Raw genomic sequence first — 18083 nt, forward strand, 5'->3', positions numbered from 1 at the left:
TCCTTCCTTCCTTTCTCCCTCCCTCCCCTCCCTCCCTTCCCTTCCCTCCTCCCTTCCTCTCTCCCTCCCTCCCTCCCTTCCTTCCCTCCTTCCCTTACTTCCTTTCTCCCTTCCCTCCCTTCCCTCCCTTCCTTCCTTCCCCCTCCCTCCCTCCCTTCCTTCCTCTCTCCCTCCCTTCCCTTCCCTCCCTCCCTTCCTTTCTCCCTCCCTCCCTCCCCTCCCTCCCTTCCTCTCTCCCTCCTCCCCTCCCTTCCTTCTGGTTGACTCACAGCCTTCCACCCTTCCGAGATGAGTCAAATGAGAACCCAGATTGCTGGGGGAAAGAGGCTGACTCTGTAAACCGCTTAGAGAGGGCTGTAAAAGCACTATGGAGCGGTATATAAGTCTAAGTGCTTTTGCTATTTTTAAAGTCCCCATGAAATGCCTGCCTAACTTGCAAGATATTTTGGACCAGATCCTTACCTGGATCCACTGATATCCATCTCAGCTTGTAGCACCAGGTCTGTTACACATACATCGTCCTCACCGCAGTCTTTGAAGAAGGGGATCTGGAAAACAGCCAGCTGATTGGTTCTGTATGGTTTTTGCCTCCCTCCCCCTCCTCAAGATAAGTTTCTGATTGTCTCTAACAGGAGTGGCTCAAACTAGGAGTGATAAATCACCCTCATCCCTCAGTCTTCATCCCTCATTATTACTAACAAAGCCGGACTAACTTAGGCAAGGCATGAATAATTGCTTGTAAATGCTGTTCAAAGTACTGTATGTTGAAATTATTGCTTAGGCATTGAAACCGTGAAGACTGTGCAATCTGTTTTTCTTTAGTTAGTTTGAACCTGCCCTTCAGAGAAAAATATGTCAAGATATTTGACAATCTCGTCTTGAAATATCTATGAGCCGCGATGGTGGTTAGAATGCAATTTGGTCCTGGACGGCTCAAGATCGATTCAGCCTTCCTGTCTTTCCAAGGTCAGTAAAATGAGGACCCAGATTGTTGGGGGCAATAGGTCGACTCTGTAAACCGCTTAGAGAAGGCTGTGAAGCACTGTGAAGTTGGATATTAGTCTATCCGCTATTACTATCTTCCTTCCTTCCTTCCTTCCTTCCTTCCTTCCTTCCTTCCTTCCTTCCCTCCCTTCATCCCTCCCCTTCCCAGGACCGCCTTCTGCCTCATGTATCCAGCGGCCGTTAGGTCCCACAGTGTCAGCCGTCTCCAGGTCCTGTCGGCCTGACAATGTCGGCTGGCGGAGCCTAGGGGAAGAGCCTTCTCTGTAGCGGCCCCAGCCCTCTGGAATGTACTCCCTCCAGATATTTGTACCGCCCCCTCCCGCCTGGTCTTTTGTAAAGACGAGATTGTCCCCGGCCGATATGAATGATGGAATTGGATGAATGTGGATGACTGCGTCTATGCCCTTTTAAAATAATTTAGATTTCTCACATATATTGTTCGCATTTACAATGTTGTACGCCGCCCTGAGTCGCTTCGAGAAGGGCAGCATAGAAATCTAAATAGATAGATAGATAGATAGATAGATAGATAGATAGATAGATAGATAGATAAGGGATGGAGAGAGAGATTTAGGTAGGTAGATAGATAGATAGATAGATAGATAGATAGATAGATAGATAGATAGATAGATAAGGGATGGAGAGAGAGATTTAGGTAGGTAGATAGATAGATAGATGATAGATAGATAAATAGATAAATAGATAGATGAAAGATAGATAGATAGATAGATAGATAGATAGATAGATAGATAGATAAGGGATGGAGAGAGAGATTTTAGGTAGGTAGGTAGGTAGGTAGATAGATAGATAGATAGATAGATAGATAGATAGATAGATAAGGGATGGAGAGAGAGATTTAGGTAGGTAGGTAGATAGATAGATAGATAGATAGATAGATAGATAGATAGATAGATAGATAGATAGATAGATAGATAGATAGATAGATAGATAAGGGATGGAGAGAGAGATTTAGGTAGGTAGATAGATAGATAGATAGATAGATAGATAGATAGATAGATAGATAGATAGATAGATAGATAAGGATGGAGAGAGAGATTTAGGTAGGTAGATAGATAGATAGATAGATAGATAGATAGATGATAGATAGATAAGAATAGATAAATAGATAGATGAAAGATAGATAGATAGATAGATAGATAGATAAGGGATGGAGAGAGAGATTTAGGTAGGTAGGTAGATAGATAGATAGATAGATAGATAGATAGATAGATAGATAGATAGATAGATAGATAGATAAGGGATGGAGAGAGAGATTTAGGTAGGTAGGTAGATAGATAGATAGATAGATAGATAGATAGATAGATAGATAGATAAGGGATGGAGAGAGAGATTTAGGTAGGTAGATAGATAGATAGATGATAGATAGATAAATAAAATAGATAATAGATAGATGAAAGATAGATAGATAGATAGATAGATAGATAAGGGATGGAGAGAGAGATTTAGGTAGATAGATAGATAGATAGATAGATAGATAGATAGATAGATGATAGATAGATAAATAGATAAATAGATAGATGAAAGATAGATAGATAGATAGATAGATAGATAGATAGATAGATAGATAGATAGGGATGAAGAGAGAGATTTAGGTAGATAGATCGATAGATCGATAGATCGATAGATCGATAGATCAATAGATAGGTAGGTAGGTAGGTAGGTAGGCAGGCAGACAGACAGACAGACACTGTAGATAGATAGATGGATGGATGGATGGATGGATGGATGGATGGATGGATGGATGGATAGATAAACAGACAGACAGACAGACAGACAGATGTTCTAAGTTGAGGACTTTTCCCCTGTATAAGACTCACAGGTTGCTATATTGTTGTTGTTGTTTTCCTTACAAGTAACCAAACTGTTTTCTATTTGCCTCTCTTCTACCATTTCCTGAATGGGCAGTTGATGTGTGTGTGTGTGTGTGAATATCACTCAGTTATTTCACTTACTAGTTTCTTAACGGTGGTGGGCAGTTTCTCATCCAGCACGGGCCCAGGCAGCTCAGTTTCACTCAGTGCAAATTTCATGGTGATGGTGACCGGCCGGAGGTAATCTGAGGTGTCCTGCAGGGGAGAAATTAGGCCTGAGACCTTTTGAAGAATGGACATCAGCCCTGAAATTCTAGGATGCTTCCTTCCTAACCACTTTATAAGGCCTTGGTAAGGCCACACTTGGAATACTGCATTCAGTTTTGGTCACCATGATGTAAAAAAGGATGTTGAGACTCTAGAAAGAGTGCAGAGAAGAGCGACAAAGAGGATTAGGGGACTGGAGGCTCAAACATATGAAGAAACGGTTGCAGGAACTGGGCATGGCAAATTTAGATTAGATTTAGATTAGATTTATTGGATTTATATGCCGCCCCTCTCCGCAAACTCGGGGCGGCTCACAACAATAACAAAAAACAGCACAGTACATAATACCAAATCCAATGCCCACCAATCTAATTACAATTTAAAACTAGTAATCTCATAAAAACGGTATATATAAAAAACAGGCACACAGTCAATCAATCAACAAAACAACATGGGCAAGGGGGAGGTGTTTTAGTTCCCCCATGCCTGACGGCAGAGGTGGGTCTTAAGGAGTTTACGAAAGGCAGGGAGGGTGGGGGCAATCCTAATCTCAGGGGGGAGCTGGTTCCAGAGGGTCGGGCCCCCCACAGAGAAGGCTCTTCCCCCTGGGTCCCGCCAGACGACATTGTTTAGTCGACGGGACCCGGAGAAGGCCAACTCTGTGGGACCTAACCGGTCGCTGGGATTCGTGCGGCAGGAGGCGGTCCCGGAGATATTCCTGGTCCGGTGCCATGAAGGGCTTTATAGGTCATAACCAACACTTTGAATTGTGCCTGGAAACTGATCGGCAACCAGTGCAGACTGCAGAGTGTTGGAGTGATATGGGCATACTTGGAGAAGCCCATAATTGCTCTCGCAGCTGCATTCTGCACGATCTGAAGTTCCCGAACACTTTTCAAAGGTCGCCCCATGAATGAAAAGAAGGACCAGGGGAGACATGATAGCAGTCTTCCAATCTCTCAGGGGTTGCCACAAAGAAGAGGGAATCAAGCTATTCTCCAAAGCACCCGAGGGCAGGACTACAAGCAATCGGTGGAAACTAAACAAGGAGAGAAGCAACCTGGAATTAAAGAGAAATGTCCTGAAAATGAGAAGAGTTAACCAGGGGAACAGCTTGCCTCCAGAAGTTGTGAATGCTCTAACACTGGAAGATTTTAAGAAGATGTTGGTCTGAAGTGGTGTAGGGTCTCCTGCCTAAGCAGGGGGTTGGACTAGAAGACCTCCAAGGTCCCTTCCAACTCTGTTATTCTATTCTATTCTATTCTGCTCTGCTGTGCCATGCTTCCATAAACTCACAAGCGTGGCAGGTGGTAGCATGGCCGATGATTCTTGTATTACAGGATTCCAATCGAAACAGTGTTGTTCAGTATCAGTGTGGGTGGAGAGCCGTTCGGAAACCAACCCACAACCTCGGAGAAAGAATCCCCACCTCATGACCTATATATCCTTTCCAATTAACATGATGTCATGATTAGGGGTCTTCGGCTAAGGAAGAATTCCTTTCATTTAGATTAGATTAGGGTTTTAAGGAGTTTGCGAAAGGCAAGAAGGGTGGGGGCAATCCTAATCTCAGGGAGGAGGTGGTTCCAGAGGGTCGGAGCCGCCACAGAGAAGGCTCTTCCCCTGGGTCCCGCCAGACGACATTGTTTAGTCGACGGGACCCGGAGAAGGCCAACTCTGTGGGACCGAACCGGTCGCTGGGATTCGTGCGGCAGAAGGTGGTCCCGGAGAAAGAAAGCAATGTGAAGACAGATGGCTGCAGCAGACACGTGCTATGTTCATACATGTCACAATGTCCTACCTGTCAATGAACACTTCAGCTTCAACCGCAGCAATACACAAGCACACAACAGATTCAAACTCAATGTAAAGCGCTCGAAACTCGACTGCAGAAAATACGACTTCGGCAACAGAGTGATCAGTGCCTGGAATGCACTACCTGACTCTGTGGTTTCTTCCCCAAACCCCAAAAACTTTACTCTTAGACTGTCTACAGTTGACCTTACCCATTCCTAAGAGGTCTGTAAGGGGCGTTCATAAGGGCACCATTGTGCCTATCGTCCCTGTCTTATTGACCTATTGTCCAAATTTATTTATTTATTTATTTTGTCCAATACACAATGAGGGTTTTAGTGGGTATTACACATAGTAAAATACATAATGAAGGTTATAGAGGAGATACTCATAGTAAAACATATCTAAGAAAGAATAGGAGAGAAGATATAGGAATAAAACATATCAATGAAAGAATAGAAGAAGAGATATAGGAATAGAAGAAAGGAATAGGAGATATAGGAGAGCAATAGGACAGGGGACGGAAGGCACTCTAGTGCACTTGTACTCGCCCCTTACTGACCTCTTAGGAATCTGGAGAGGTCAACCGTAGATAATCTAAGGGTAAAGTGTTGGGGGTTTGGGGATGACACTATGGAGTCCGGTAATGAGTTCCACACTTCGACAACTCGGTTGCTGAAGTCATATTTTTTACAGTCAAGTTTGGAGCGGTTAATATTAAGTTTAAATCTGTTGTGTCCTCTTGTGTTGTTGTGGTTGAAGCTGAAGTAGTCGCCAACAGGCAGGACGTTGCAGCATATGATCTTGTGGGCAATACCTAGATCTTGTTTAAGGCGTCTTAGTTCTAGGCTTCCTAGACCCAGGGTTGAAAGTCTAGTCTCATAGGGTGTTCTGTTTCGAGTGGAGGAGTGAAGGGCTCTTCTGGTGAAGTATCTTTGGACATTTTCAAGGGTGTTAATGTCTGAGATTCCCTTACCAAATAATATCCAAGATAGACAACCAGAGCCAATTATCCAGGAACAAAGTCACATTAACATTATTTATTTTACAACAATTGAAATGTTGGATTTAGAAATCTCTTTCTGAGAATCATTGTCATATTTGACACATGGAAGTATGTGTCATACAGGCATAGATATTTTTGTCTTATTACAAATAATCTGTGGTTGGGGGTGAAGAGATGACCCTGTCTCGTACATGTTTTGACAAAATAAATAAAAAGAGATCCTTTTTAGCCAACAACCAACCAGCCATGCCCTGTGGGCCGGAGAAAAACCCAATGCCACACTCACAATGACGTGGAAGCGAGCAGTTGAGCATGCTGTCCTGCCCACAGTGGCCCGAGTTCTCTTCTGCAGCAGCTTTTGAGAGTTGCTATCGAAGACCGCTCTCGTGCCAAACTTCCTGTCATCCAGAGAAATGTTGTATTTTACACCTAGGAGGATCAAAGAGAATTTTAATAAGGAAGATACGTATTTAATTATCCACTTAATTACAGCAGCTAGAATTGCATTGGCACAAAATTGGAAAGCAACCAAAATTCCTTTTGAGGGAGAGGCAACTAAGAAAATTTTGGACTGTGCGGAGATGAATAGACTGACAAGGAAGATACGGAATATTATAATATATAGGTGAAATTTTATGATTGGATAGAAAATGAATATGTATAGAAGTCAAGTTAGACTGATTAAATGGGAAGAAAATGGAGAATAAAAGGTGATAGAGCCAGGTGGCAAAATTAGATATAGAGGAGGCAGCATTAGAAGAGTAGTATATACCTAGAAAAAAGAAGTTATATGTATAGATTTGATATAGAAAGTATATGAACCTTGAAGGGGCACCGGTAATTAAAAGATGTAGGGGCAGGGTTGGGCTACTGCCCGGATGGGATGGAACGCAGTGGGGTAGCGAAAATGGAGCTCCACCCCAGAGCATCCAATTTGCACTGAAAGATGTTGAAAGAAAATTCAATTCAATTCAATTCAATTTATTAGATTTGTATGCCGCCCCTCCCGGAAGACTCCTGCATAAGCCAAGCCCACAGTGTGGTAGTGGAACTTTTGGTAGCCCTTCACTGTGTAGGGGTATATTTATTTATTTATTTATTTATTTATTTATTCATTCATTCATTCATTCATTCATTCATTCATTTAGTTATTTAGTTATTTATTCTTTGTCCAATATACAATACATATGGAATGAAATAGACATTAAGTAGTATATATAGGGATAGTAAGTAAAAAAGAAGAGGAGTGGATGAGAGGGAGAGAATATATAGGATATATGAGAAAAGGAAAGGTAATTGGACAGGGGACGTTAGGCACATCAGTGCACTTATGTACGCCCCTTACTGGCCTCTTAGGAACCTGGAGAGGTCAATCGTGGAGAGTCTAAGGGAGAAATGTTGGGGGTTGGGAGTAGACACTATAGAGTCCGGTAATGAATTCCACGTCAACTATGATTTAGAATCACTCAGGGGAAAAATAAAGAGGGAGAAAGAAAAAGTAGAAAGGGGAGAGAGGGGAAAAGAGGAGGAGGGAAGGAGGAAGGAGGAGAAAAGGAGAAAGAAGGTAGAAGGAGGAGAAGGAGCTAGAGGGAGGGGAGTGATATTAAATGAGGAAAAAAACTGATAAATAGTAGTATAAATAGATGCAAAACAAGGATATTGATTTCTGATACATTGGATAGAAATGTATAATTATGTATTTTTTGATATGACTTACGGCAGTGATGGCGAACCTATGGCATGGGTGCAATAGGTGGCACGCGAAGCCATATCTGCTGGCACGCAAGCTGTTGCCCAACCTCAGCTCCAACATGCATGGGTGTGCCGGCCAGCTGATTTTTGGCTCACACAGAGGCTCTGGGAGGGCACTTTTGGCTTCCAGAGGGCCTCCAGGGTGATGGGGGAGGGTGTTATTACTCTCCTCCGGCTCCAGGGAAGCCTTTGGAGCCTGGGGAGGGCAAAACACGAGCCTACTGGGCCCATCAGAAGTTTCCAGCGTCCAGAGGGCCTCCAAGGGGCAGGGGAAGCTGTTTTCGCCCTCCCCAGGCATTGAATTATCGGTGTGGGCAATTGCGCATGTACGATAGCATGGGCGCATGCTCTTTCGGCACCCGAGGGAAAAAAGATTAGCCATTTTATTTATTTATTTATTCATTCATTCATTCATTTTATTCATTCATTTTATTTATTTATTCATTCATTTTATTTATTCATTCATTCATTCATTCATTTTATTTATTTATTCATTCATTCATTCATTTTATTTATTTATTTATTCATTCATTCATTCATTTATTCATTTGATTTTTATGCCGCCCTTCTTCTTAGACTCAGGGCGGTTTACAATATGTTAGCAATACCACTTTTTAACAGAGCCAGCGAATTTGTCCCCACAATCCGGGTCCTCATTTTACCCACCTTGGAAGGATGGAAGGCTGAGTTGACCTTGAGCCGGTGATGAGATTTCAACCAGTGACCTAAGATCTACAGTCAGCTTCAGTGGCCTGCCAGTATAGCACTCTACTTGCTGCGCCACCCCGGCTCATTACTGACTTACGGTACATGCATTGTGTGTACATGGAGGTTTTGAAAAAAAATTAAAAATCTTTTTAAAAAGAAAAAGAAAAAAGCGAAACAGAATTTATTTACATTGGATGGGTTCCATTGGGCCAGATCCTCTTGTAGCCTATCCAGAAATTGCACAATTGAAACAAAAATTGATATATTTTTTTCTCTGGCATTCCTCTCCATCACTCCTTTGGCCAACTGCCCCAAGGGTGCCCAAACATGGTTCAAGTCCTGTAACTAAGTTAAGAGAAATGTTTGAACTTCTGGTTTGAGAGCAACGGGTATGATACGAGTCTTCGGAGAGGGGCGGCATACAAATCTAATAAATAACTAACTAAATAAATAAAATGATTGTGTAGTATTGATTGTTTTTTAATGATAGTGGGGTTTTAATTTTAGTTTTAACTATTAGATTTGTACTATATTGTTATTGTTGCTGTGAGCCGCCCCGAGTCTTCGGAAAGGGGCGGCATACAAATCGAATAAATTATTATTATTATTATTAATTATTATTATTATTAACTGACTTACTCAAATGGCTGTCCCGGGGACCCAGGGAGCGCGAAGAGACGCTGAAACAGAAGTTGGCCGTCACGCAGAGAGATTCCTTCCCGTTCCTCTGGCAGTTTTTCTGGATCACGTTGATGGAGGGAGGGTTGACTGAGATGGAGGCGTTGACCTGCACAATTCTCCTGGATCTGATTCATTGCCAACAAAAATCATCGGAATCACAGAAGACAGAACGACTTTCACAATCTGAGCACTGCAACTCGGTACAGTCTAGGCCAGAGATGGCGAACCTTTTTTCCCGTCGTGTGCCGAAAGAGCGTGATGCCCACACCCATAATTCAATGTCTGGGGAGGCCCTCTGGAGGCTGGAAACAGCCTGTTTCCCAACTTCTGGTGGGCCCAGTAGGCTCGCGTTTCACCCTCCCCGGGCTCCTGGAGCTGGGGTAGGGTAAAAATGCCCTTCCCCATCCTCTCAAAGGCTCTCTGAAGGCCCAAAATGCCCTCCCAGAGCCTCTATGGTAGCCAAAAACCAGCTGGGCGGCACACACATGGACGCTGGAGCTGAGCTAGGGCAAAGGCTCGCGTGCCAGCAGATATGGCTCCGCGTGCCACTGATCTAGGCTATATTACTGCCATAGAGCAATGTTGCGTCACTCCTGGCAGCTCTAAGATGTGGGGACTTCAACTCCCAGAATTCATCATGCAGCATGGCTGAGGAATTCTGGGAGTTGAAGTCCGCGCATTTTAAAGCTGCTAAGGGTGAAAAACGTTGCTCTAGAGCAGTGTTTCCCAACCTTGGCAACTGGAAGATAATCTGGACTTCAACTCCCAGAATTCCCCAGCCAGCATCCGCTGGTCTTTGCACATGTATGCCTACCAGAAACTGGAAGACCAGCTGACTAGCGCGCATGCCGGAAACAGGAAGTTCAGCTTCCTGGCGGGCACGAGCAGGCTGGCAAACTTCTCTTCTAGTTTCCAGCATGCGCGCATGTGCCCTCACCCATTCCATCCCCCTCTGTATATGTACCCCCGCCGCACTGCCCCTACACATTGGCACAACCCTCCTTCACCCCTACGCATGCACACAGGCTTCACTGAAGCCTGGGACAGCGAAAAAAACGGCCCAATGGGCAAACCGGAAGTTCAGAGAAATGGACTTCCGGTTTGCCCGTTGTGCTGTTTTTTGCACTCAGGGGCTTCAGGAAGCTTCTCTAAAGTCTCCGGAGTCCAAAAAAAAAGCACAACAGGCAAACCGGAAGTCTGTTTTTCCGAACTTCCGGTTTCCCGTTGGGCCATTTTTCACACTCCGGGGCTTCCCTAAAGCCTCCCGAGGACGAAATGGCCTTCCCAAAGGCTGAAAATCAGCTGCCCAGTATGTGCATATGTGCTGGAGCTGGACATTGGGTAAGGCCGCACATGTCCTCCGATATGGCTCTACGTGCCACCAGTGGCCATACGTTCACCATCACTGCCATAGACATCTCTCATTTCAAGAGATTTGGAGGTTTGGCCTCTAGGCCAGAAGGGTGCCTGGCCTCTGCTTTCATAGATAAGAAGCTTCTCCCGAGTTCCAAACTAAATGTCAGAGACTTTCCCAAAATGTTCTGCATTTGTGTGCCTTTCGTCCTGTCCTAATGTTTTTTTCTTACTAATACAGTGGTACCTCTACCTAAGAACGCCTCTACTTACGACCTTTTTTGGATAAGAACCGGGTGTTCAAGATTTTTTTGCCTCTTCTCAAGAACCATTTTCCACTTACAAACCCGAGCCTCCGAAACTGTAACTGGAAAAGGCAGGGAGAAGCCTCCGTGGGGCCTCTCTAGGAATCTCCTGGGAGGAAACAGGGCCGGAAAAGGCGGGGAGAAGTCTCCGTGGGGCCTCTCTAGGAATCTCCTGGGAGGGAACAGGGCTGGAAAAGGTGGGGAGAAGTCTCCGTGGGGCCTCTCTAGGAATCTCCTGGGAGGAAACAAGGCCGGAAAAGGCGGGGAGAAGTCTCTGTGGGGCCTCTCTAGGAATCTCCTGGGAGGGAACAGGGCTGGAAAAGGCGGGGAGAAGTCTCCGTGGGGCCTCTCTAGGAATCTCCTGGGAGGAAACAGGGCCGGAAAAGGCAGGGAGAAACCTCCGTGGGGCCTCTTTAAGAATCGCCTGGGAGGAAACAGGGCCTCCACCCTCCCTGTGGTTTCCCTAGTCGCACGCATTATTTGCTTTTACATTGATTCCTATGGGAAAAATTTCTTCTTATTACCAAGTTTTCTACTTAAAAACCTGGTCAGGGAACGAATTAAGTTCATAAGTAGAGGTACCACTGTATCATGAATATAAACATGGTTATATTTTTGTATGCTGCCAATACGTACTTGACAAAATAAACAAGTAAAATAAATAAATTCCCCGTTACTCACACACCTCTCCGAATTCGGATTCCTCTTTGCTTTCCCCTCACCTTAAGACCACGGCAGCATCCTGAGCCCCGACGGCCAAATCCACCAGGCCGTCCCCATCCATGTCGATCTGCCCGTCCAAGCTGCGGCCAAAATAGCGAAGGCCCAAGCGAAGCGCTGCGGATTCGATGCGCTGAGAGGGAACAAAGCAGCCATTTTGAGGAAACAGCCTTCAGCATTCATTGCGGCCTTTTTGGGGTGGAGGGGGGAGCTGCGTTTCCAAAGCTGAGGACTCTGGGGTTTGTGGACAGGGCTCCCTCTGTATGCTTAGAGCAGTGTTTCCCAACCTTGGCCACTTGAAGATATCTGGACTTCAACTCCCAGAATTCCCCAGCCAGCGAATTCTGGGAGTTGAAGTCCAAATATCTTCAAGTGGCCAAGGTTGGGCAACACTGGCTTAGAGACATAATCCCAACCAAAAATAGAGCCGGGGTGGCACAGCAGGTAGAGTGCTGTAGTGCAGGCCACCGCAGCTGACTGTACATCTGTAGGTCAGCGGTTCAAATCTCATCACTGGCTCAAGGTTGACTCAGCCTTCCAAGGTGGGTCAAATGAGGACCCGGATTGTGGGGGCAATAGGCTGGCTCTGTTAAAAACATGTTGTAAGCCGCCCTGAGTCAAAGGGGAAGGGCATCGCATAAAAATTGGATAGATAAATAAATAAATAAATAAATAAATAAATAAACAAACAAACCATCCTGTTGGCCTATGCATCAAAAGAAACCCCTGGTTGATATAATTTATATAATATAATTATTATAAAATGTGTTATGGGTGGTATTTGGCACCGACCCAATTAGCTCAAATGTATCCAAAATTGAGACCAAATTGTTGGCAGTTTAAAAAAAAAATTATAATGGCACCTTCTTCCACATGTGGTGGTCATGTTCTGAGACAAAAAAAGTTCTGGATGAAAATCCACAAATGCTTACAAGAGATAACACAAACAAAGATAGAATTCTCACCAGAATTGTTCTATTTTGGGAATAATAGAAAAGGAATATACCCTGTTTCCCCGATAGTAAGACACCCCCGATTGTAAGACGTATCGGGGGTTTCAGGGGGGTCGGCTAATATAAGCCGTACCCCGAAAGTAAGACATATGTCTTACTTTCGGGGAAACACGGGGGGTATTGCCGCCTCCCTCTCATCTAGCTGCGCGCCGCCTCCTGCCCACGTCCGCACCGTCCCCCTCTCCATACGTCGCCGCGTCTGCCACCTCCCTCTGATCTTAATGAGCGCCACCTCCTGCCCACTTCCGCGCCCCCCCTCCATACGTCACCGCGTCTGCCGCCTCCGTCTGATCCAAATGAGCGCCGCCTCCTGCCCACGCCTGCGCCGTCCCCCTCTCCATATGTCGCCGCGTCTGCCACCTCCCTCTGATCTTAATGAGCGCCGCCTCCTGCCCACTTCCACGCCGCCCCCCCTCCATACGTCACCGTGTCTAAATGTTAATTTTATGGTTAAAACAAAAAATTCAACAATTTTTTTCCAATATAAGACATACCCCGAAAGTAAGACATAGTGGGGCTTTTGGGGATAAAAAGAAAGTAAGACACTGTCTTACTTTCGGGGAAACAGGTAGTAAAGGCAAAAAATTCATAATATTACATATTATGACTGCAGCCAGAATTACCTTCGCCCAATATTGGAAAAATACAGAAACTCCCCCAGAAAAAGTAGTAATTAACAAAATATATAACTGTTCCAAAGTGGACAAATTGACGATGGAATTAAGGGGCCAAAAAGATTCTGAGTATTACGAAATATGGGCGCATTGGCACAGTAAAACAAAGAATATAAATATGTAAATATGAATATGGATTTTGTGATTTTTTGAATCTATATGAATATTACTGTCATTAATTAATATGTATATTATTATAGGAATTAACGAAATATCCGATGTAGCAATGCAGAAATACTGAATGTTTGCTGACATTACAATTTCCTTTTTTGTTATTGTTTTTGTTCTTTTTTATTTGTTCTTTTTTTCATTCTTGTTGTTTGCTTCTTTGTCTGTTTTAAAATATACAATGGTACCTCTACTTAAGAACTTAATTCGTTCCGTGACCAGGTTCTTAAGTAGAAAAGTTTGTAAGGAGAAGCCATTTTTCCCATAGGAATCAATGTAAAAGCAAAGGATGGGTGCAAACCCATTAGGAAAGAAATAAAAGCTCGGAATTTGGGTGGGAGGAGGAGGAGGAGGAAGAGGAGGAGGAGAGTCGTTGCCGAAAAAAGAAGGTGAGGTGAGGGGAATCAAAAAAATCCAAAACTTTAAGGCTTCAAAAAAAAAGAGGGACTCTAAGGCGGCGAGGAGGAGCACACACCTCCAATACACCCGGCACGACGCTGCCTCCCATACACTGCCTACTGCTGCTGCTACCTGCTTCCTCTTCCTTCCCATGCTGAAGGGTTCCCCTCTCCTCTCCCTCGCTTTGTGGCCTTTGCCTTTCCTTCGCTGTGGCTGCCCAGAGTGAAGGGAGCGTTTCTTTTCTCTGGGCGCTGGCAGAGGTTTATTCCCTCTCCAAGCGCCCAGAGAAAGGAAAATGCTCCGTTCGCTCTGGACTGCCCAGAGTGAAGGGAGCATTTCTTTTCTCTGGGCGCTGGCAGAGGTTTATTCCCTCTCCAAGCGCCCAGAGAAAGGAAAATGCTCCGTTCGCTCTGGACTGCCCAGAGTGAAGGGAGCATTTCTTTTCTCTGGGCGCTGGCAGAGGTTTATTCCCTCTCCAAGCGCCCAGAGAAAGGAAAATGCTCCGTTCGCTCTGGACTGCCCAGAGTGAAGGGAGCATTTCTTTTCTCTGGGCGCTGGCAGAGGTTTATTCCCTCTCCAAGCGCCCAGAGAAAGGAAAATGCTCCGTTCGCTCTGGACTGCCCAGAGTGAAGGGAGCATTTCTTTTCTCTGGGCGCTGGCAGAGGTTTATTCCCTCTCCAAGCGCCCAGAGAAAGGAAAATGCTCCGTTCGCTCTGGACTGCCAAAGCCTCCTTAAGCGCCACCGAAAGGCTCCTCTGGCAGCCCAGAAAAGCCCGGGATGGCCGGGATTAAAGGGGGAATGGCAGGAAACTGTCCGGGCCTTCGGGCCGCTCTCAAATTTCCCGGGAAATTTTTCCGGGCTCGGGTTCTTAAGTAGAAAATGGTTCTTAAGAAGAGGCAAAACAATCTAGAACACCCGGTTCTTATCTGCAAAAGTTCTTAAGTAGAGGCGTTCTTAAGTAGAGGCAGCACTGTATTTGAGAACTAATTGAAAACCCAATACCATAGAACAGCACTCACTAGAGCAGTGATTTTCAACCTTTTTTGAGCCGCGGCACATTTTTTTACATTTACGAAACCCTGGGGCACATCGAGCGGGGGGGGGGGGGGGGCTAAAAAAAGTTTGGACAAAAAATTATCTCTCTCTCTTCCTCCCCTTCACTCTATTTCTTTCTCCCTCCCTCTTTCTCTCCCTTCCTTCCTTTCTCTCTCTCTCCATCCCTCTTTCTTTCTCTTCCTTCCTTCCTCTCATTTTTGCTCTTTTTCTCTCTCCCTCCCTACCTCCCTCTGTCTTTCTCTCTCTCTCCTACCCTCCCTCTTTCTCTCTCTCTTGCTTTCTTTCTCTCTCTTTCTCTCTCTCTTTCTTTCTCTTGTTTTCTCTCTCTTGCTTTCTTTATCTCTCTCTTCTTCTCTTTCTCTCTCTCTCTCTTTCTTTCTCTCATTCTTTCTTTCTCTCTTTCTTTCTCTCTCTTTCTTTCTTTCTCTCTGAGCTTCGCGGCACACCTGACCATGTCTCGCGGAACACTAGTGTGCCACGGCACACTGGTTGAAAAACACTGCACTAGAGCAAGATTTGAGCAGTTAGATTCTATGGTCAAATATGGACGATTCCACCAAGTACCATATTTTGAGAGAACATGCATTTGCGGTGCACCAGAAATAGAAGACATTGCACATGTGCTACTCAATTGTAAACTATACTCCTCAGTAAGACCTCAGTATTTACAGCCCCTACTTGACAAAATCATACACTGGGACTGTAATAAACAATTATCATATGTTCTTCAGGGTACAAATATATATGTAGTTTCTAGAACCGCTAAGTTTACAGTCAGGGCTGTTCAGATGAGAATACGTTTTATACGTTTTATAGAACATATTGGGGTGGCATGCAAAGGAGATGAACTCACTTAAGAATATTTTATATCAGTATCTTAGATTTGTTTAATATAACCCTTTGCACGAGTTATATTCTCATGTTTTACTACTCAATTTTAGCATATTATACTGCATTTTAACTTATTATTTATTCAAATTCCCTCTGTTTTAGCCAATTTTATTTTATTTTAACCAGTCACAGTTTTATGACGACCGATGTGGTCCTTTTCCTCGCTTTGATATGGTCGATTGACTAATCAAATAAAGTTGATATTGGTATTTGAAAACTAATAAAACTTTTTTTTTTTTTTAAAGAAACCCCTGGGACAGTATTTTACCAAGAGTATGGCTTCACTGCCAGCGCTTACTCACCTGTTTGAAACGTGGTAATACAGTTGTACGGTAGCCATGGTACAAGTAGACTGCCCCCTGGTGGTTGTCTTCCAAGGGGGCACCCACAACTACATCGTTAAAGCTGTCATGATTAAGATCCGGAACAGCCAGCATAGCGTAGCCAAAGCGAGCGTCCTGAGGTTTGGGGTCAGGAAGGAGGGTCCCATTGAAGGTCAGGAGTGACTTTAAAAGAGAAGGAGAGAGTGTGAGGAAAGCGCTTATTAAAAGTAAATACTTTTTAATGCCTGCCTCCACTCGTATCAGGAAAAGAACTGTTCTTGCATTGCCGGACAGATGTTGAGATTGGTTTTTGAGCTGCCTCTCTGTTAATCATGACATGGATTATGATTAGATGTATTTAGGGAAGGATAACATAGAAACATAGAAGTCTGACAGCAGAAAAAGACCTCATGGTCCATCTAGTCTGCCCTTATACTATTTCCTGTATTTTATCTTAGGATGGATATATGTTTATCCCAGGCATGTTTAAATTCAGTTACTGTGGATTTATCTACCACGCCTGCTGGAAGTTTGTTCCAAGGATCTACTACTCTTTCAGTAAAATAATATTTTCTCATGGTGCTTTTGATCTTTCCCCCAACTAACTTCAGATTGTGTCCCCTTGTCCTTGTGTTCACTTTCCTATTAAAAACACTTCCCTCCTGGACCTTATTTAACCCTTTAACATATTTAAATATTTCGATCATGTCCCCCCTTTTCCTTCTGTCCTCCAGACTATACAGATTGAGTTCATTAAGTCTTTCCTGATACGTTTTATGCTTAAGACCTTCCACCATTGTTGTAGCCCATCTTTGGACCCGTTCAATTTTGTCAATATCTTTTTGTAGGTGAGGTCTCCAGAACTGAACACAGTATTCCAAATGTGGTCTCACCAGCACTCTATATAGCGGGATCATAATCTCCCTCTTCCTGCTTGTTATACCTCAAGCTATGCAGCCAAGCATCCTACTTGCTTTCCCTACCACCGGACTGCACTGTTCACCCATTTTGAGACTTTCAGAAATCACTACCCCTAAATCCTTCTCTTCTGAAGTTTTTGCTAACACAGAACTGCCAATACAATACAGTGATCCCCCGCTCGTTGCGAGGGTTCCGTTCCAGGACCCCCCGCAACGAGCGGGTTTTCGCGAAGTAGCGCTGCAGAAGTAAAAACACCATCTGCGCATGTGCAGATGGTGTTTTTAACTTCCGCAGCGCTAGCGAGGAGCCGAAGATTGGGGGCGGCGCGGCTGTTTTAAAACGTCGCCGCCAACATGGGGGGCTCGCTAGCACCCCCCCGAACCCCCAACCCGGGTTTGGGGGGTGCTAGCAAGCCCCCCATGTCGGCGGCGACATTTTAAAACACCCGCGCGGCTTTCCAATGAGTCCCGAAGACAAACGCGGAAGTTTGACGTTTGTCTTCGGGACTCATTGGAAAGCTCCAATCGTTTTAAAGCAGGCGCGCCGTTCTCCGCTGACTCCTGGCGAACTTCCCGGGCGAAGGGCGAAGGGCGGGCGAGCGGGTGCTGGGGGGGGCTTCGCCCTCCCGCCAGCAAGAGAGGGAAGACCCAGGGAAGCCGCCCAGCAGCTGATCTGCCCGGCGCCATCTACGCATGCGTGCCCATAGAAAAAAGGGCACGCATGCGCAGATGGTGTTTTGACTTCCGGGTTCAAAAATCGCAAATTACCCTATTCGCAATGGTCGGGGACGCAATAACCGGGGGATCACTGTACTCAGATTGAGGATTCCTTTTCCCCAAGTGCATTATTTCACATTTGGAAACATTAAACTGCAGTTTCCATTGTTTTGACCATTTATCTAGTAAAGCTAAATCATTTACCATATTGCAGACCCCTCCAGGAATATCAACCCTATTGCACACTTTAGAGTCATCGGCAAAAAGGCAAACCTTCCCTACCAAACCTTCCCCTATGTCACTCACAAACATATTAAAAAGAATAGGACCCAGAACAGACCCTTGTGGCACACCGCTTGTAACCTGTCTCTGCTCAGAATACTCGCCATTAACAATAACTCTCATGTCTACACTTTAGCCAGCTGCAAATCCATTGAACTATCCAGGGATTAAGTCCAATCTTCACTAATTTATCTATCAGCTCTTTATGTGGAACCG

General features: G+C 44.7%; 1 protein-coding gene across 1 annotated transcript in view; it reads right to left on the minus strand.

The window, feature by feature from the left end:
• ITGA10 (integrin subunit alpha 10) overlaps positions 1–18083 on the minus strand; it is a 134917-nt gene that overhangs the window by 29119 nt on the left and 87715 nt on the right. The window contains exons 14-19 of the mRNA XM_070766676.1: positions 15928–16131; positions 11426–11556; positions 9004–9170; positions 6191–6333; positions 2979–3092; positions 463–548 (exon numbers count right to left, since the gene is read on the minus strand). Of these exons, the coding sequence (XP_070622777.1) occupies positions 463–548; positions 2979–3092; positions 6191–6333; positions 9004–9170; positions 11426–11556; positions 15928–16131 (845 nt within the window). The remainder of the gene's footprint in view (positions 1–462; positions 549–2978; positions 3093–6190; positions 6334–9003; positions 9171–11425; positions 11557–15927; positions 16132–18083) is intronic.

This window comes from Erythrolamprus reginae, chromosome 13, assembly GCF_031021105.1.
Source record: "Erythrolamprus reginae isolate rEryReg1 chromosome 13, rEryReg1.hap1, whole genome shotgun sequence".
NCBI lineage: Eukaryota > Metazoa > Chordata > Lepidosauria > Squamata > Dipsadidae > Erythrolamprus > Erythrolamprus reginae.